Source organism: Boleophthalmus pectinirostris, unplaced genomic scaffold, assembly GCF_026225935.1.
Source record: "Boleophthalmus pectinirostris isolate CB_2022bp ecotype Guang Dong unplaced genomic scaffold, ASM2622593v1 HiC_scaffold_22, whole genome shotgun sequence".
Taxonomy (NCBI): Eukaryota; Metazoa; Chordata; class Actinopteri; order Gobiiformes; family Gobiidae; genus Boleophthalmus; species Boleophthalmus pectinirostris.
In genome coordinates, this window is record NW_026571190.1 from 5,143,114 (window position 1) to 5,160,069 (window position 16,956).

General features: G+C 39.1%; 1 protein-coding gene across 1 annotated transcript; it reads right to left on the bottom strand.

Moving 5' to 3' along the window:
• Window positions 1-1,021: 1,021 nt before the first annotated feature.
• On the bottom strand, window positions 1,022-16,325 carry LOC110153524 (voltage-dependent calcium channel gamma-3 subunit-like). The gene is made up of 4 exons (XM_020917431.2): window positions 16,102-16,325; window positions 7,119-7,202; window positions 5,528-5,668; window positions 1,022-2,883 (listed from the first exon to the last, which is right to left on the bottom strand). Exons 1-4 carry the CDS (start codon window positions 16,310-16,312, stop codon window positions 2,336-2,338), a joined length of 984 nt encoding a protein of 327 aa, XP_020773090.1. The 5' UTR covers window positions 16,313-16,325; the 3' UTR covers window positions 1,022-2,335.
• Between the last annotated feature and the right edge of the window lie 631 nt (window positions 16,326-16,956).

Below are 16,956 nucleotides of genomic sequence, written 5' to 3' on the forward strand. Positions count from 1 at the left end.
GTCCACTCACTTTACTTCCATGACACTGTCATGAAGCTGACAGGTCTGGGATTAGGTCAAGGGTAACTTATTACCAACAAACATTTATTTGTTTGTATCTCAAACAACGGCCGATCCATAGGTAAACTATTTCTACAGAAGGCTTGTAATGTTATGTAAAATATATCAGTAAAAAAGAAGGCAAATTATTTTATATTCATTTATTTACACAACATTGTCTTGCTTTGCATCACATTATAGTTCTGTACTTGTAGTAAGTAGTAGTAGTAGTATTAGTATTAGCAGGAGTAGTATAACCTACAGCTATGAGCTCAACAATAAATCAAACTATTTCTTCATTTGCAAGGGTGACTGTAGATGTCTGCCCCCAGCACCCGGTCTCTCGTAGAATATTTTGATGAAAGGTGCACTAATACCACTTTTTATGGCTGCTTTGTCAGTTTGCTTGTCTCCAAGGAAATAAGGCTTTGCCTGGAATGTTCCACAGTATGCCATTAAACTTGCTCAGTGCTCACATGTTTTTCAAAGTATTATGCAGGGTGTCCCCAAAAATTTGACATCATAGGCCAATAATTTTGGCAATTCTTGTTGAAATAACCTCAAATTTTCACAGAATGTATAGAAACAGATCAAAATTTTATATTTAATGTTTTATTTTTGTTCTGTTTTCAGGTTGAACTGTTCACTCCCAAAGAGAAGTCATTTTGCATCTTGGAATCTTCTTGCTCACTGAAGACTGTACAGCTTTAATGCAAAATTTGGAAAAACTTCACCAACAAATTTGGAACTTGGTACCAAAAATTTAAAGAGGAAGGCATCTTATATAGGGCTAACGAATTACATGTGCATGCGAACAGATTCCAAGATGCAAAATGACTTTTCTTAAGGAGTGAACGACATGGCTTAACCTGAAAACAGAACAAAAATAAAACATTAAATATAAAATCTTAATCTGTTTCTATACATTCTGTGAAAATTTGAGGTTATTTCAACAAGAACTGCCAAAATTATTGGCCTGGGAAATGATGTCAAACTTTTTGGGACACCCTGTATTTTTTGCATTAGGGGGAGTTCACTTTCCATTTTAATTGAGAGCATTTTAACATTGGAGCACTCACCTCCACGTGGATGACATAGGCTTGTAGGCTGAGGATTGCACAGAATCTTACAGCTAACTGTAATAAGGGTTCGAATAGGGCTCGGAAGAGACTGCAAAATTACATGCGTGAGACATGCGTGGATGACATCTAATACCCCTTCATGTTTTTGATGAGGGAACAATGTTATAACATGGTAGAAAGCTCCCAAAGAGTTGATTTTGCATAAGAAAAAAATGTTGTTGCAACTTCATAAAACAGGAACTAAGGTAAAGAAGGTCATGTTATATGGTTGGGATTGGTAAACGCAGGCTCCAGCAGTGAGGATAGTTTGATCTGGATGAAATAAGACCTGTCATACTTTATTATTCATACAAAATACAACTAAAAAAACAGCCAAATCACATACAAGACTGTATTAGAGAATATAAACTAGAATAATCATACTGAAGCAGAGGTATTAAGGCCTATATTGTGAGCTTTAAGCCATGTTATAATCACATGTTTGAGTAACCCTTTATTATTAGTCTGTCTACATCTCCAAAGCTCAAAATGCTCTTTTCCACCTTGTGATGTCAAGTAGTGTTATAGTTTCCAAGTTAACAGCTACCTTTTACTATCCAGGCAGGCGCGACCTAGCGCCAGGTCACTCTCTCCAGTGACTAGATCAGGAGTGCAAGTGTGAGTTTGGGCACCAGCTAAAAAGCCATCAAAGAGCCGTACATTCTGTGTTGGCAACGATTCCCGAGATCGAGCATTTAAAGCCGAAACAAAGAGAATATTTGATGAATTTTATCAAGGGGAAAGACGTCATTGTCCTTCTTCCTACAGGATTTGGGAAAAGCTTAATATACCAGTTAGTCCCGTTAACAGAGCATTATATACGTCATGACCAAAGTGCAGCGATTGGTTAAATAAAAAAAGTACCCACCTACCGTCGAGCGAACGAATTCTAATGCTGTGAGGTCAGACGGTTTCCATGAAGTGAAACCAACTGATGAATCATTCTAACCTTTTACAATGCCAGAGTTAAAATTGTCCGAGTTTCACATCACATCACAAGGTGGATCAGTGTTTTCCTTTTGAGAGAAAAACTAAACAAGAAAGAAACAAAACACAACTCCAGGTATGTTTTTGATGAGGAAACAACATAATACCATAGATCAGAAAAGAGCGTAACGTGGACTCGTTAAAAGAATACAAAAAAGCGTACTGTCTTTTACACTCTTAACGCTCTCTCACACAGGCGTTGTCCTTCTGTTGACTGAGCAATTCCCAGGCGCCAGCTCCTCCTCAATGTGCCCTCCTAACGTGTGCCCATCCTCCAACTTGGCATCAGAGACCTGCGGCGCCACGGTGTACAGCATGAAGTCCGGACAGATGGTCATGGGCGCGGGCAGTCCTCCCAGCGCGCTCATCTTCGTCTCTGCCGTGATGGAGGCCTCCCGGTCCCTCACCAGCCCTGCCCTGAAAGAGTCCCCCGTGCTGTAGGTGCTCCGGGAGCTGAGGCGGCGCGGGCGGTTCTGGCTGTAGCGCTGGCGGTAGTAGGAGGAGTTGCGTGAGATGGCGGGTTTCATGAGGGAGGGTCGGCCTTTGGTGCGCAGCTGACGGTGCTTCTCGATGAACACGTGCACGGCCAGGACGCCCACCATCTCGGCCAGCACGAAGGACAGCGCGCCGAAGTAGAAGGACCAGCCGTACGAGTAGCTCTTCTTGTTGTCGCTCTGGCTGGGGTCGTCCGAGTTGGCTGATATGTAGACGATGATGCCGATGATGTTACTCAGACCTGGAAGAAGTTAAAAGGCCTATATTACACAGAAATGACTATTATTGAGGTTTAAGCCATGATTAAATGTTGTTACCTCAACAAAAACAGACCTGGAGTTGTGTTTTGTTTCATTCACACGTTTATTAGTCTGTCTACATCTCCAAAACTTGAGATGTCATGAAGCAAGTTTTCAAGGTAACAGCTAAACCTTTTACCTTTTGTTTAGTTTAGATCGATAATTACAGGATTGAAATGATCCAAATGAGTCTAGTGACAATGAATGGGGTTTTAAAAACACAGTGGAACACTTCCTGCATTACCACATCACATCACAAGGTGGAACCAAGTGTTTTCTGTTTGAGAGAAGAACAGGGTTTGTGTGTTAAACATGTGAATGAAACAAAACACAACACCATGTCGTTGTTGATGAGGAAACAACATTATAGATCCCGACTACAACAGAAAAAAGCATAATATGGGTCTTTTAAAGGAGACATGATGATGCACACTGTACTGTGTTACTTTAATGAGTTTTCATCATGTTATAACTGTGTTCACCCATCATCAGTTACTCAGAGTTGTCCTACATTAGAGGCATGAGTGCTCAGAAAATTTCTATTCTCACCTACCTAGGGTTCTCAAATTTTCTGAGTCCAGGGACCACTTATCAGTATGAAAATGTGTCAAGGACACCCAGTCAGCCTCCCTGTTGGCATTGCAATCAATATTCAGAAGTTCAAACCATGTTTGTAATGATGAAAGATTAATTTCTCATACAATTTACTTAATTAGTGTTTCCATCAAAACATTGTGGGCTGTATCTTACCCCCAGTCTTAGTTCTAAACAGGAGGTGTGCCGTGCCTAAATATCAGGTGGAGTGGAGCAGACTGAGGGTGTGGTGTGGCACGTTTAGTGAATTGCAAGGATCGTAAAAATAAATATCAAACAATATATATAATAATATATTAGGATGATAAATGCTTAAAATTCATAACATATTTGTGTGCTGTGCGGGAGTTGTCCGGATGCCCTCCCGCTGCAGAGCACAGCCTCTCGCCCGCTCCCTGTACCGCCTCAGCTCTGCTCTAGAGTTTGGTTTGATCTGGATCTGTACAAAAGCTGCTCATTGACATGAGGCTGTTTACAGCGATGTCCTAAAGTCTGTTTTCTTACTCTGCCTGTGTCCTAATGCTGCCATGTTGATTTTCTCACATTCTCAGGGTCGGACTCTGTGTGCACATTCACTGACAGCTCGGGGCTGTGATGGCGAAGCGGACGCAGGGATCATATCTGTGCGTAACATCAGAAACATTTATATGACAATAAACATAGGCTATTCCATAATCCGCGAGACATCCACCTGTGTGGGACCAAATGCACTGGACACTAGTGAGATGAGAATGTGAGCGGTCAGCAGTAGCAGAGGTGGACACTCGTACCTCAGGTGAGGCCTGTGGGAGTGGACTGCAGGACAGATGGGAGCGGGTCTGCTGTGGGATGGGAGCACATGAGACAGACACTGGCCTTAAACAAATGCAGAGGAAACTATAAAAGGTTGATGTGTGCGTGTGCACGGGCTTACAGCGGTGCACGTGCATGAGAGGGGCACACGTCCGCGTTCGGAACACAAACCCAGTCAGTTCTGTCATGGCCCATACAAAATTCAATATTCCTTGCGCCTCTGCTGGTGTGTACTTGCATCGTGGGGCTCCGGAGCTGTTTTATTGTCACATATATAACTTTTCCCCACACTCCTCTTTGCTGCCAGATAATGAGGCAAAGATTGCAGACTTTACCCACACTGGCAGTGCTTTTAAATGCCACAGCGGTCAGCGGTTCAGATGCTGTCACCATATATATACTTGTACCGTCCCACTCCAGCCTCCAGCAGAGAAGTACAGCCCCACGTGGACACACCCACGTGAGCTAGCGCTAAAACTAGATACGACCCTGTGTGTTTGGTATTGTATATAAGAGGAGTGTTCAGGTAAAGATGTTATGTTATTAAAATTTTGGGGGACCCCCAACACATGGGCCATTTTCAGTTGAGAACTTCTGACCTAGAGTAGGAAATTCTGCATAATTAATTAATGAATTAATCATTGCATTTATATAGTATCTTTCAAGACACAGTTGCCTTGGAGCAGACTGACAGAAGCAAGGCTGCCAATCTGCACCATCAGCCCCTCCGAACACCACCAGCACTCACACACACACCACTTTCTTATTAGGCAATGTAGGTGAAGTGTCTTGCCTAAGGACACAATGACAATTTTTTCCACTGGCATCCCACTACTTTCTCCTTTTAAAGACTCTCATTTTAGTTATTGAAATGTCTAATTTAAATGCTAGTTTAAATAACTACATCTAAAATACATTCAACTAAGCAAAAACTACTGAAATTATAATATTATTTTGCACTGCATCTGGAACCTTCTACTACATGAACCTGTTCCTGGGAAACTCCTGAGAAGTTTGTATATGGTCTGGTTTGGAATAGATTTTGTCCTGAATGGTCCCGTCCTTTGATTAACATTAATTTGTATTTGTTGACAAAAACATTCAGGATTTATTTATTTGTAATATTTACTCAAAGCTCATATAAAGTGAAGCTGGGATAACAGGCCGAGCACAGTGGAGCCATTTGGAGTTGTTCCTGACCTGCAGAGACGAAGAAGATGCCTGCACACAGGATGACATTGTGGTGGGACTTGTAGAACTCACTGGCTGCCACACACACTCCCCCCAGGAACAGCAGCCCCACGCTCAGGATGGGGAAGAGGCTGGAGGCACGCACCGCCCCTGAACACAACCAGGAAACACTGTTCAAAGTTTCATCACAAAATACAAATCCTACTCAGGACTTATGTAAGAAAATTAAGGACATTAACTGGAATGATGTTTGGCTTGTGACTTGTGAGGTCTGCCTGAAAACCCTGCATAGATGTTTCTCTGTTAACACTGTCATTTCAAAATTTTGTTTAAACATAGATCATCTTTGCTCATTCTGTCACAGCGTTGAAAAAACACTTGAGTGTTTTGGGAATGCACATACACTCAAATCTTTTGAAATGACATCTTTTTGTTTGTGAATAGAAGGCTTGATATTAGGGATGGGCATGATTAGTTGATTAATCGATAATTGATCATTAAGAGTTTCATCGATTAGGTTAATTTTAATCGACAAACCGAATGTAGGTTGCTGTGCATAGCCTGACCAAACAGGTGTGTACATGTGTCTCTCTGCACTCAGAAGGAGCGAGACACAAACAGTGGGTCAGTCTGCAGCATACCGAAGCACAAATGTGGATTTAACGATGACTTGTACAAGACATTCCACGCTTTCCGTTGCGTTCGGGACAAGTGGGAGGCCATGTGCACAGTGTAAAAAACAAACAAAGCAGCACAATGTCGATGACGAGGCCCCACCTCCCTCCCCCCGTACAGTGACCTGGTTTTGACAAACGTAAATATGGTCACATTAACCTGTATTCACCTGAGTCATGTCTTTTAATCTGACAGAAGTTGAACCGCATCAGCGACACAAGAGCTGTATTTTTATCTTCACTTAGTTTATGCAAATTAGCGATGCGGTTTTAAGTTTTGTTTCTGTGAGAGTTGAGCAAAACTGAATTAAACACATTATAATGTCAAACGGCTGATGTGGATCTAGAGTGGTTACGGTTTATATGTTGTAAAGTTGAATTTATTTATGCAGATTAGTGTGCAGATAGTAATAATAATGATGATCATTTTAATATAAAAACGTTAATGATTAATCAGTAATCGATCGTTAATTCTTCCGACGATCAATTAAGAAAATTTCATCGAATGCCCATCCCTACTTGATATAAAACTACAATTTAATATAATTAATAACAAGTTTTTTATATGTATGTATGTATGTATGTATGTATGTATATAAAACTTAATCCTAATCCTATCAAAATTTCATATCCATTGCTGTAAATGTTCTAGTCAGAAACCCAAATTTGTTGTACTTCAGTCTCTCTTGTCCTCTTAATTCTCAAAATGATTGTACAAATCCCAAACGCATGAAAACAAAAGCACTTTGTATGGAATTTGAAATATAAACTGTGAATGTATTTATTATTTTTCTCCATTTGTATAATGCATAATGCAGATATGGCACATGCTGAGCCCTGTGAAGATGAATTTTTAAGCCTCTATCAATGTTATTGTTTATACCACTGTATATTACATTGTATGTTTGAAAAAAAAAAAATCTTACGTAACAAATACTCGGCTGCATCCTGGTCGTAGTCGGCATCTTCAGGAAAGTGGTCGATGTCTTTGCAAACGCCCCGGAATGTTCCTAGAAAAATTCAGCATACAGTTCAATCACTTCACTTCATTAGATTTGACTTCATTGGAATTAAATTATGTTTTGATTCTTAGTTTCTCAGGTAAATTACAGGAACAGGATTTTTTTCCTGAAGTTTTTGGGTGAACTGGTTATGAGAAGCTAAAATTGCCCTAAAAGATATGCTGAAATATCCTTAGCTCTACTTACTCTGCTTTAGTTTAATATATGGTTACCTAGTATGTCACTTTTTGCCACAAACAGACATAGACGACATAAAAGTACGTTTGTTAAAGGTCCAATATTGTGCTAAACTGACTTTTGTGAGCTTTAAGTCATGTTATAAGGTTCCTGTTGTCAAAAACATACCTGGATTTGTGTTTTGTTTCTTTCACACATGTTGAGTAATCCTTTATTGTTAGTCTGTCTACGTCTCCAAAGCTCAAAATGATCTGTTCCGACTCCGAATGTCATGTAGTGGTAGTTTTTTTTGTAGTTTTTTTTGCAGTACAGTATTACCACAAGTGTTGGGGCGTAACGGATTACATGTACAGTGGTTATGTAATCAGAGTACAAATCATGAGTAACTGTATTCAGTTACAGTTGCTGTTTCCATGAGCGGTAATTGGATTACAGTTACTTTGTTGAAATAAATGGATTACATGGCAGTATTTTCCTGTTTTCACATTTTGGGCTAAACCAGGACTAAAACCAGGACTAAACCAGGACTAAATCAGGACTAAAACCAGGACTAAACCAGGACTAAACCAGGATAAAACCAGGACTAAAACCAGGACTAAAACCAGGACTAAAAGGACTAAACAGGACTAAAACCAGGACTAAACCAGGACTAAAACCAGGACTAAAACCAGGACTAAACCAGGACTAAAACCAGGACTAAACCAGGAGGACTAAAACCAGGACTAAAACCAGGACTAAAACCAGGACTAAACCAGGACTAAACCAGGACTAAACCAGGACTAAAACCAGGACTAAACCAGGACTAAAACCAGGACTAAAACCAGGACTAAACCAGGACTAAAACCAGGACTAAACCAGGACTAAAACCAGGACTAAACCAGGACTAAACCAGGACTAAAACCAGGACTAAACCAGGACTAAAACCAGGACTAAACCAGGACTAAAACCAGGACTAAACCAGGACTAAAATAAACCAGGACTAAAAGGACTAAACAGGACTAAACCAGGACTAAAACCAGGACTAAAACCAGGACTAAACCAGGACTAAAAGGACCAGGACTAAAACCAGGACTAAAACCAGGACTAAACCAGGACTAAAACAGGACTAAAACCAGGACTAAAACCAGGACTAAAACCAGGACTAAAACCAGGACTAAACCAGGACTAAAACCAGGACTAAAACCAGGACTAAAACCAGGACTAAACCAGGACTAAAACCAGGACTAAAACCAGGACTAAAAACAGGACTAAACCAGGACTAAAACCAGGACTAAAACCAGGACTAAAACCAGGACTAAAACCAGGACTAAACCAGGACTAAAACCAGGACTAAACCAGGACTAAACCAGGACTAAACCAGGACTAAAACCAGGACTAAACCAGGACTAAAACCAGGACTAAACCAGGACTAAAACCAGGACTAAACCAGGACTAAATCAGGACTAAACCAGGACTAAAACCAGGTCGAAAAAATATGACACTAACAGTTGGTGGACATAATTGAAAGCAGCAGTGATCTCACGTATAAAGCATTTCTCTATCAAGAATATTTTTAATATGGTTAAGGAAAGACTGGACTTTTTATTCTATTGTCTAAATTTCTTATATTAAGATTTCCTCGTCTTTGTTACTCTACAGCAAACAGTTGTTTATTCATGGAGACTTGGGCTCAACAGACAATTTGAAGAAAACAAACGTGAATTTTCAGGATGTGGTTGTAATGATGACGTTACATTTTGGGGTTTGTAATCTGTAATCTGTAGGGGAATACATTTGAAAAATAACCTTCCCAACACTGGATAAACATGTAGGAATGAAACAAAACACAATTCCAGGTCTGTTTGTGATGAGGAAACAACATAGATCAGACAATAGATTCTGTTCCCTTTAACCATTTTAGAAACTAATTGTTGTGGCATAAAGAAAGAGATTTGTTAAATTGCAGATCAGTTCAAACATGCAGAGAGCTTCCAACTTTTTCCACAGACACTCAGGCGGATGAAAACGGTTAAGGGGAAACTTTTAGGGTTGGTGAGAGTCCAACTGTTCAATCCATCAGTAGCACCCAATACACTGACGACTGATTCACTGTTTTCATTGATTTTTCATTGATTTGTTCTTATTTCGAGTTTGTGCCAAGAGACAAATAATAATCATATACACTACATACAAAATAGACATTATAAACAACAGAAAAGCACAGTAATACTCCCTACAACTGTACAACTCACCCTTATGTAACAGATAATACTCCCTACAACTGTACAACTCACCCTTATGTAACAGATAATACTCCCTACAACTGTACAACTCACCCTTATGTAACAGATAATACTCCCTACAACTGTACAACAACTCACCCTTATGTAACAGATAATACTCCCTACAACTGTACAACTCACCCTTATGTAACAGATAATACTCCCTACAACTGTACAACTCACCCTTATGTAACAGATAATACTCCCTACAACTGTACAACAACTCACCCTTATGTCACTGATAATACTCCCTACAACTGTACAACAACTCGTCCTTATGCAACAGATAATACTCCCTACAACTGTACAACAACTCACCCTTATTTAACAGATAATACTCCCTACAACTGTACAACAACTCACCCTTATGTAACAGATAATACTCCCTACAAATGTACAACAACTCACCCTTATGTAACAGATAATACTCCCTATGTACAACTCACCCTTATGTACAGATAATACTCCTACAACTGTAGAACATCTTACCTTTATGTAACAGATAATACCTCCTACAACTGTACAACAACTATGTAATAGATAATACACAACTCACAACTCACAGTTATGTAACAGATAATACTCCCTACAACTCACCCTTATGTAAAAGATAATACTCCCTACAACTATACGACTCATCCTTATGTAACAGATAATACTCCCTACAACTATACGACTCTTCCTTATGTAACAGATAATACTCCCTACAACTCACCCTTATGTAAAAGATAATACTCCCTACAACTATACGACTCATCCTTATGTAACAGATAATACTCCCTACAACTCACCCTTATGTAACAGATAATACTCCCTACAACTGTACAACAACTGAATTTTAACCCAACTTCTTCTTTTTTTTTGTACTGTATTAAGTTTTACAGTTTTTATTTTATTTTATAGTAACAGACATTTTATTTTATTATTTTATCGGCATACTGTTTTTTGTTTAATTATTGATTTATTCTTTTTATTATTGGTTTTATTTTGCTGTCACTCAGCCTTATACCATGAAAAGCAGAAAGTGTTAGTGACATGATGCAGACCTGACTTCTCCCCTAACCCTTGCCACTGTTACATAGTCACATATTGATCCATGTGTCCCTATGGAAGCCACTCATCGAGTAGTATTGATGAGATGACTCTGTCGCCATGGAAACACAACTCATACACTGGCTACGACTGTTCAAATGTGCAGAGCAGGCCGGATCAGAAGTAGGCCAACAGCATTTGTGATCATGGTCATGATAAACTATACTCTGGAACACGCTGGCGGACTTAAAGCAGAACCATTCTGAAAAATCCACTTTTCACTTTGGAGCCATGTTCTAGTTGTTTCCGCTTTTCTTTTACACTCTCAATGTTGTATTTGGAGTGATTCAAGTAGATACAAGTAGCAAAGTACTGTATTTAAGTAGAATTTTTAGGTATATGTACATTTTACAGTAGATACTTTTTACTTTTATGTCACTACATTTGAAAGCAAGTATCTGTACCAAGTATCTGTACCAGTCTTGAACAAGACTGAAAAGTAAAAAGTACTTTTCAAATGATTTTAGAGTTTATTTTAACACCCTGAAAAAAAAAATAAATAAAATATATATATATATATATATATATATATACATATATATATATATTTTTTTTTTTAATTCAAGCTTTGGCTTTGAGAAAACACAAAATTTTAAATAAGTAAAAATTCTAAATAAAAATAATAATAAAAAAAATCTAAATAATACAATTTAAACACAAAATTCAAAGAAAAAACAAGATTCAAAATAAGTACAAAATTCAAAATAAATAAAAATTCAAAATAAGTACACAAAATTCAAAAGAAATGGATTAGTTGCTATGAATATATGTATCAACAATGCTTTTACTTTTTACTCTTAAACAAGTACTTGAATGCTTTTACTTACATAACTTGTTTCATGTGATAACTACTACTACTAGTCTGGAACAGCAATGCAATTTCCCGGCTGCAGTTAGTCCAGAATTCTGTGACACGACTTTTAACCAAAAAACAAGAACATCTCACACCAATCCATGAGTCTTTGCACCGGCTTCCTGTCGATTTAGAATTGATTTTAAGATTGTATTGTTTGTTTTTAAAGCTTTGAATGGACTGGCCTTACGTTATGTCTTGGACCTCATCTAGATTTACTCCCCTGCGACACCTGAGACAGGACTTTCTCTGTGGCCCAAAGCTCTGGAATGTTCTGCCTCCCCATCGTCCCAACAGCCCCCACAGTGGAGTGTTTAATGTCTTGTCTTATTAAAAGCATTTACTCTCTGTTTTTTAACACCGCGTGAGTTGTGTGCTCCTCTGTGTCTTTTATTTAATGTATTGTAATGTAAAGTATTTATTTACTTTATTATTATTATTATTTTTAATCATTTCTAGCTTTATGCATTTTAACACGTTTTATTTATCATTTTAAATTTATGATTTACTGTCTTTTATCGTGTTCATTTGTCTGTGTGTCATGTTTATAAAATGTGCTGTAGAAATAAAGTGAATTGGATTGATACTTTTGCTTGAGTAACTTTTTACCTTTGTATCTGTACTTTTACTTGAGTAACAAAACTCCACTACTGCTGTTTTAAAGATGTCATTTTGCAGTTTTTGCTGTTCCTGGTACACGCCCACTTCTCTGTACTTACTTCGTTCTCCAATTTTATTTTCTAAATCAATGATCCATTAAGTCCTTTTAGATGAATATTGATTTAAAATGTGTAAATTATAACACAATGATCCACGGGTGTCACAGATTAGAACTATATAGCAGACACAAACACAGTATGTCTTCTTTAATTAGTAGTATGTGTCTTGTGTGCTGTGACACAATGGGGGCTCTCTGCACGCCTTTATAATATTTACAATTATTAATAACATTTTAAGGGGTCTAAGATGTCCAAATTCTAGCTTTAAGTCAAGTTAGAATGTTCATTAAAAACATCCCAGGAGTTGTGTTTTGTTTCATTCGCACGTTGAGTCTGTCTACATCTCCAAAAGTCAAAATGATCTGTTCCACCTGATGTTTTCAAGTAAACAGCTCCTTTTACCAGTAGAGATTGGAGATTTTTCCTCTGGTGACCTACCTTCAATGAAACGAAAATGCCAGAGAGCTACTCATTTTAGCGGTTGCAAGAAATTGAAACTGTAAAAGAGCTATATCAAGCTTTAGATGGGGCACAGTTAGATGCATATTAAACATAAACCATTATCCATGTATTAGAGCGCAAGTTAGGAATGAAAATGACACATTTACAGTGGAAATAAATCTGATTTTAATTATTAAGCACATTACATGTAATTCAGAAACCCTTTGCTGAACTACTTGGAAGGGGGTGGAGAGCTACTGGTAGATCCCGAGCTACAGGTTGGAGACCCCTGATGTTTAGAGTTTAAAAACAAAGTGGAGCTCTTCCAACCACAGGACATCACAAGGTGGATTGGAGTGTTTTCAGGCTACGTTTATATGATGACGGTCTGAACAGAAGATACAAATATGGCATTGCGTGTTCACTTTTTATTTCGCATTTAGATGAGTGTTTTCGGGAGGAAATCTGCGTACATACGGTGACGCAAAAGTATGTGGAATTCGATTGGATGTGCAAGTCATCTGGCTCGTCTGTGAAGAACTGGTGCATCCAGAATTTGACAGAGGTGAATGCAAATCCTTCTCTGTTCACTAATAGTATACCTGCAGATTCTGTACGCTTGTTGGGAGCCTCCTGTAAGTTTATTAGAGCAGCTTGAAGGTCCGACACATGGAAATGATCTGACATGTTTGTTTCTGTGTATTGTATGTACGTGACGTAAACGCGTACATGACGTGAGCAGATCTGACCAGAGTTTTGCGTCTTGGGCAGTGTAGACGGAAACACTACAGTGGAGCGTATTCAATTTTTCAACTCTGGAGGATGGTTTCAGATTTTTGCGTTTTTAAGCCCCAAAAACGCCGTCACCATCTAAATAAAAGGCACTTCCGATAAAATATTTTGTTGTTTTTACCTGCAAGAGTAAAACAGGCCCTTAGTTTGAGAGAAGAACTCAGTCTAAATGTGCAGGGCTTGTGTGTTAAACATGTGAATGAAACAAAACACAACTCCAGGCCTGATTGTGATGAGGAAACATTATAACATGGATCAGAAAACGTGTAATATAGTAGGCCCTTTAAATATGCATGTTCCAGATACTCTACCAGAAAGGTTGCACAGTTAAATGGAATAAGTCTGGTTTCATTTTTAAAACAGCGGTGTGCTTGATCGTGGCACTTATGGTTGTGAATAACTGAACGATCTAAAACAGACGGTTGATGTTGAAGTGGCGTGAGTGTTTGGAGGGCGGTCAGGTGCACTCAGCTCCCACTTTCACTAGGGCCAATGGATTTTCATTTCAAGAGCCAATTCTGTGCCAAAAGTCAACTCCTGAACTGATTCTCCACTCAAACAGTGAGAGACACAGGACTACATTCATACTATAATACTCCCTACAACTGTACAACTCACTCTTATGTAACAGATAATACTCCCTACAACTGTACAACAACTCAATCTTATGTAACAGATAATACTCCCTACAACTGTACAACAATTCACTTTTATGTAACAGATAATACTCCCTACAACTGTACAACAACTCAATCTTATGTAACAGATAATACTCCCTACAACTGTACAACAAGTCACCCTTATGTAACAAATAATACTCCCTAGAACTGTACAACTCACTCTTATGTAACAGATAATACTCCCTACAACTGTACAACTCACTCTTATGTAACAGATAATACTCCCTACAACTGTACAACAATTCACTTTTATGTAACAGATAATACTCCCTACAACTGTACAACAACTCAATCTTATGTAACAGATAATACTCCCTACAACTGTACAACAAGTCACCCCTATATAACAAATAATACTCCCTACAACTGTACAACTCACTTTTATGTAATGGATAATACTCCCTACAACTGTACAACAATTCACCCTTATGTAACAGATAATACTCCCTACAACTGTACAACAACTACTCATCTCCAGTAATATGCTACTGAATGTTCCACAGTACGGCATTTAACTTCTCCATCTTGCATTAAATCAGTTTCATGTGTTTTCATTGCTAAACAGACTCTCCTCATGAGCAGAGGCGCCTTTCCACAGAACTGACCTGTAACATGAGCTGTTGCAATAGACATTTTGAAGTGTGATATTATTTGTATGTAGGCCTCCACTTGTCGTTTAGTACATGATAAATGGAATGATCATGTTTTGGGCTCAATATTATCATGGGCACTTTTTCTTTGCAACACTGGGACATTTTGAGTTATTTTCTGTAACTATTACGATGAGATTTGAGCTGTAGAATTAAATCTATCTACTAATGCAAGGAACATCTGTCTGTGTCTCCTCCTGTTGGTTTGTTGGTTTATTTGTTTGTCTGTTCCAAGCATAACTCTTGAACCACTCATCTGACTGACCTCAAATTTGGAAGTGTCGTCCTAATGGTCCGGGTGTGTGCAGTGCCAAGTATTATGAAATTCTATCATTCATTATACGCACTAGTGTTGCATTCTGCATTATTTTAAACAACTTTATTTTTATTTTTTTTGGGGGATAATTCTACTTTATGGTCAGGTTTCAATATTGTCGTTGTTTGCCTAGAGCCTATTTACTTACAGCCTCATGATAGGCCTTTTTGCATCTTAGACTACAGACACAGTCACTCACACATTGCAATATATTATAATAACAAATAATAGTACATGTAACGGTAGATGTATTCATGCTGAACTGTTTCAGTACAGGACGTTGGGTTCGGTGCAGGGCTGTGCATTTGTGAATTTATGCAGTTTGTGTGTGTTTACATTCCTCCACTACATGTGCAGCTACACGGAGGCTCGGCTCTTTAATATTCAGAGGGAACTTGTGACTGGGGCAGTGTTTCCTGCAGCGCTTTATAGTTTGGGTACTCTTGACAATAATTGCCCCCACCTTGACTATGTCCCTCTGAACCACATGAATCCTCACAAAACTAGGGTCGTCGAGCCCCGGTCTTCACTCTCGCCCTTCGCCAGCATGGAGTTTCCACTCCCATTTTGCATTTATTTTATTTTGCTATTTGTTTAATGTTAAAACTAATTGTTGGTTTAATAAAAACACAAATAAACAACAAGCAAATAGTTTTGCATTTTGTTCCCAAACTGTACCAAAAATGAACCAAACCATGACCTCAAAACCGAGGTACATACCAGATCAGGATTTTTATACCATCACACACCTAATAAATAAAAAGCAAAAATGGTAATAATAAATTGTAATAAAAATAAATGAATAAAATAAAATAAAACAATAAAAGATACAAGGAAGTTGAACCTGTTGTTTGAAAATAAATAAATAAATGTAAAAATATAAAAATAAATCAGATAAAAGCCTACCCTCGGTGCAGCAGGTCCTCCAGAGGCCGGAGTGCGTGAGCACCTCCTCGTTCTTCCGCAGAGTCTCGTTGTCGCTGGAGCTTTTGGAGCGGCACATGCCGCGGGAGTAGAGCCAGTAGTCCGTGCCCACCGCGATGGTCATGAGGCTGAAGGCGCAGAAAGCCCCGGCGGTGGTCAGGAGCATCATCATCCCGCGGTTGCACAGCCTCATGTCGGAGCGCGCTCTTTCTCCTGGGCGCAAACGCTCTAAAACTCCGCAAAACTTTCTGTTTTACAGGTCCGGGCGGCGGATGGATACGAGGACTTTTCCCGCATATTTGCAACTTTCGAGGACGCGCAGAGCCAAAAAGTGCAAGTGTGAGGTATTTTTAAATAAGTCCGAAAGTGTGTTGTGAGCGCGAGGAAGGTTCAGAGACACAGAGGCTCTGATGTTCTGGACTGACACATGCTGGCGGTGCGCAGGGGCGCGTGCTCGAGCACTGATGGTGGAAGAGCCACGCGCGCACTTTCTCTGTCCCCGTGCGCGCGTCTGTGTGTGCGTGTGTGAGTGTGCGTGTGAGTGTGTGTGTGTGTGAGTGCGTGTGTGAGTGTGTGTGTGCGAGTGCGTGTGTGAGTGTGTGTGTGAGTGCGTGTGTGTGTGTGTGTGTGAGACCTAAAGCGTGCACAGTGGAGGCCTTCAGTCACATTAGTTCTCTGGTCTAAATGCTGGTAGATGAGTTTGCCTAAAGGTTCTATATTAGACAAAACTGACTCCTGTGAGTTTTACCCCATGTTCTAATGTTGTTACCTCCTCAGTTACCACATCCAACTAATCCTGCATTATTAGTCTGTCTACATCACCAGTGCTCAGAACGC

What these genes read in the sequence shown, in the direction of transcription:
- LOC110153524 (XM_020917431.2), bottom strand. Translation starts at nt 16,312, where the DNA reads ATGAGGCTGTGCAACCGCGGGATGATGATGCTCCTGACCACCGCCGGG. An exon ending in TGCAGCCGAGTATTTGTTAC is followed by an intron (nt 5,669 to 7,118) that starts GTAAGATTTTTT and finishes GGTTGTGTTCAG; the next exon opens with GGGCGGTGCGTGCCTCCAGC. An exon ending in CATCTTCTTCGTCTCTGCAG is followed by an intron (nt 2,884 to 5,527) that starts GTCAGGAACAAC and finishes AACTTCTTCCAG; the next exon opens with GTCTGAGTAACATCATCGGC.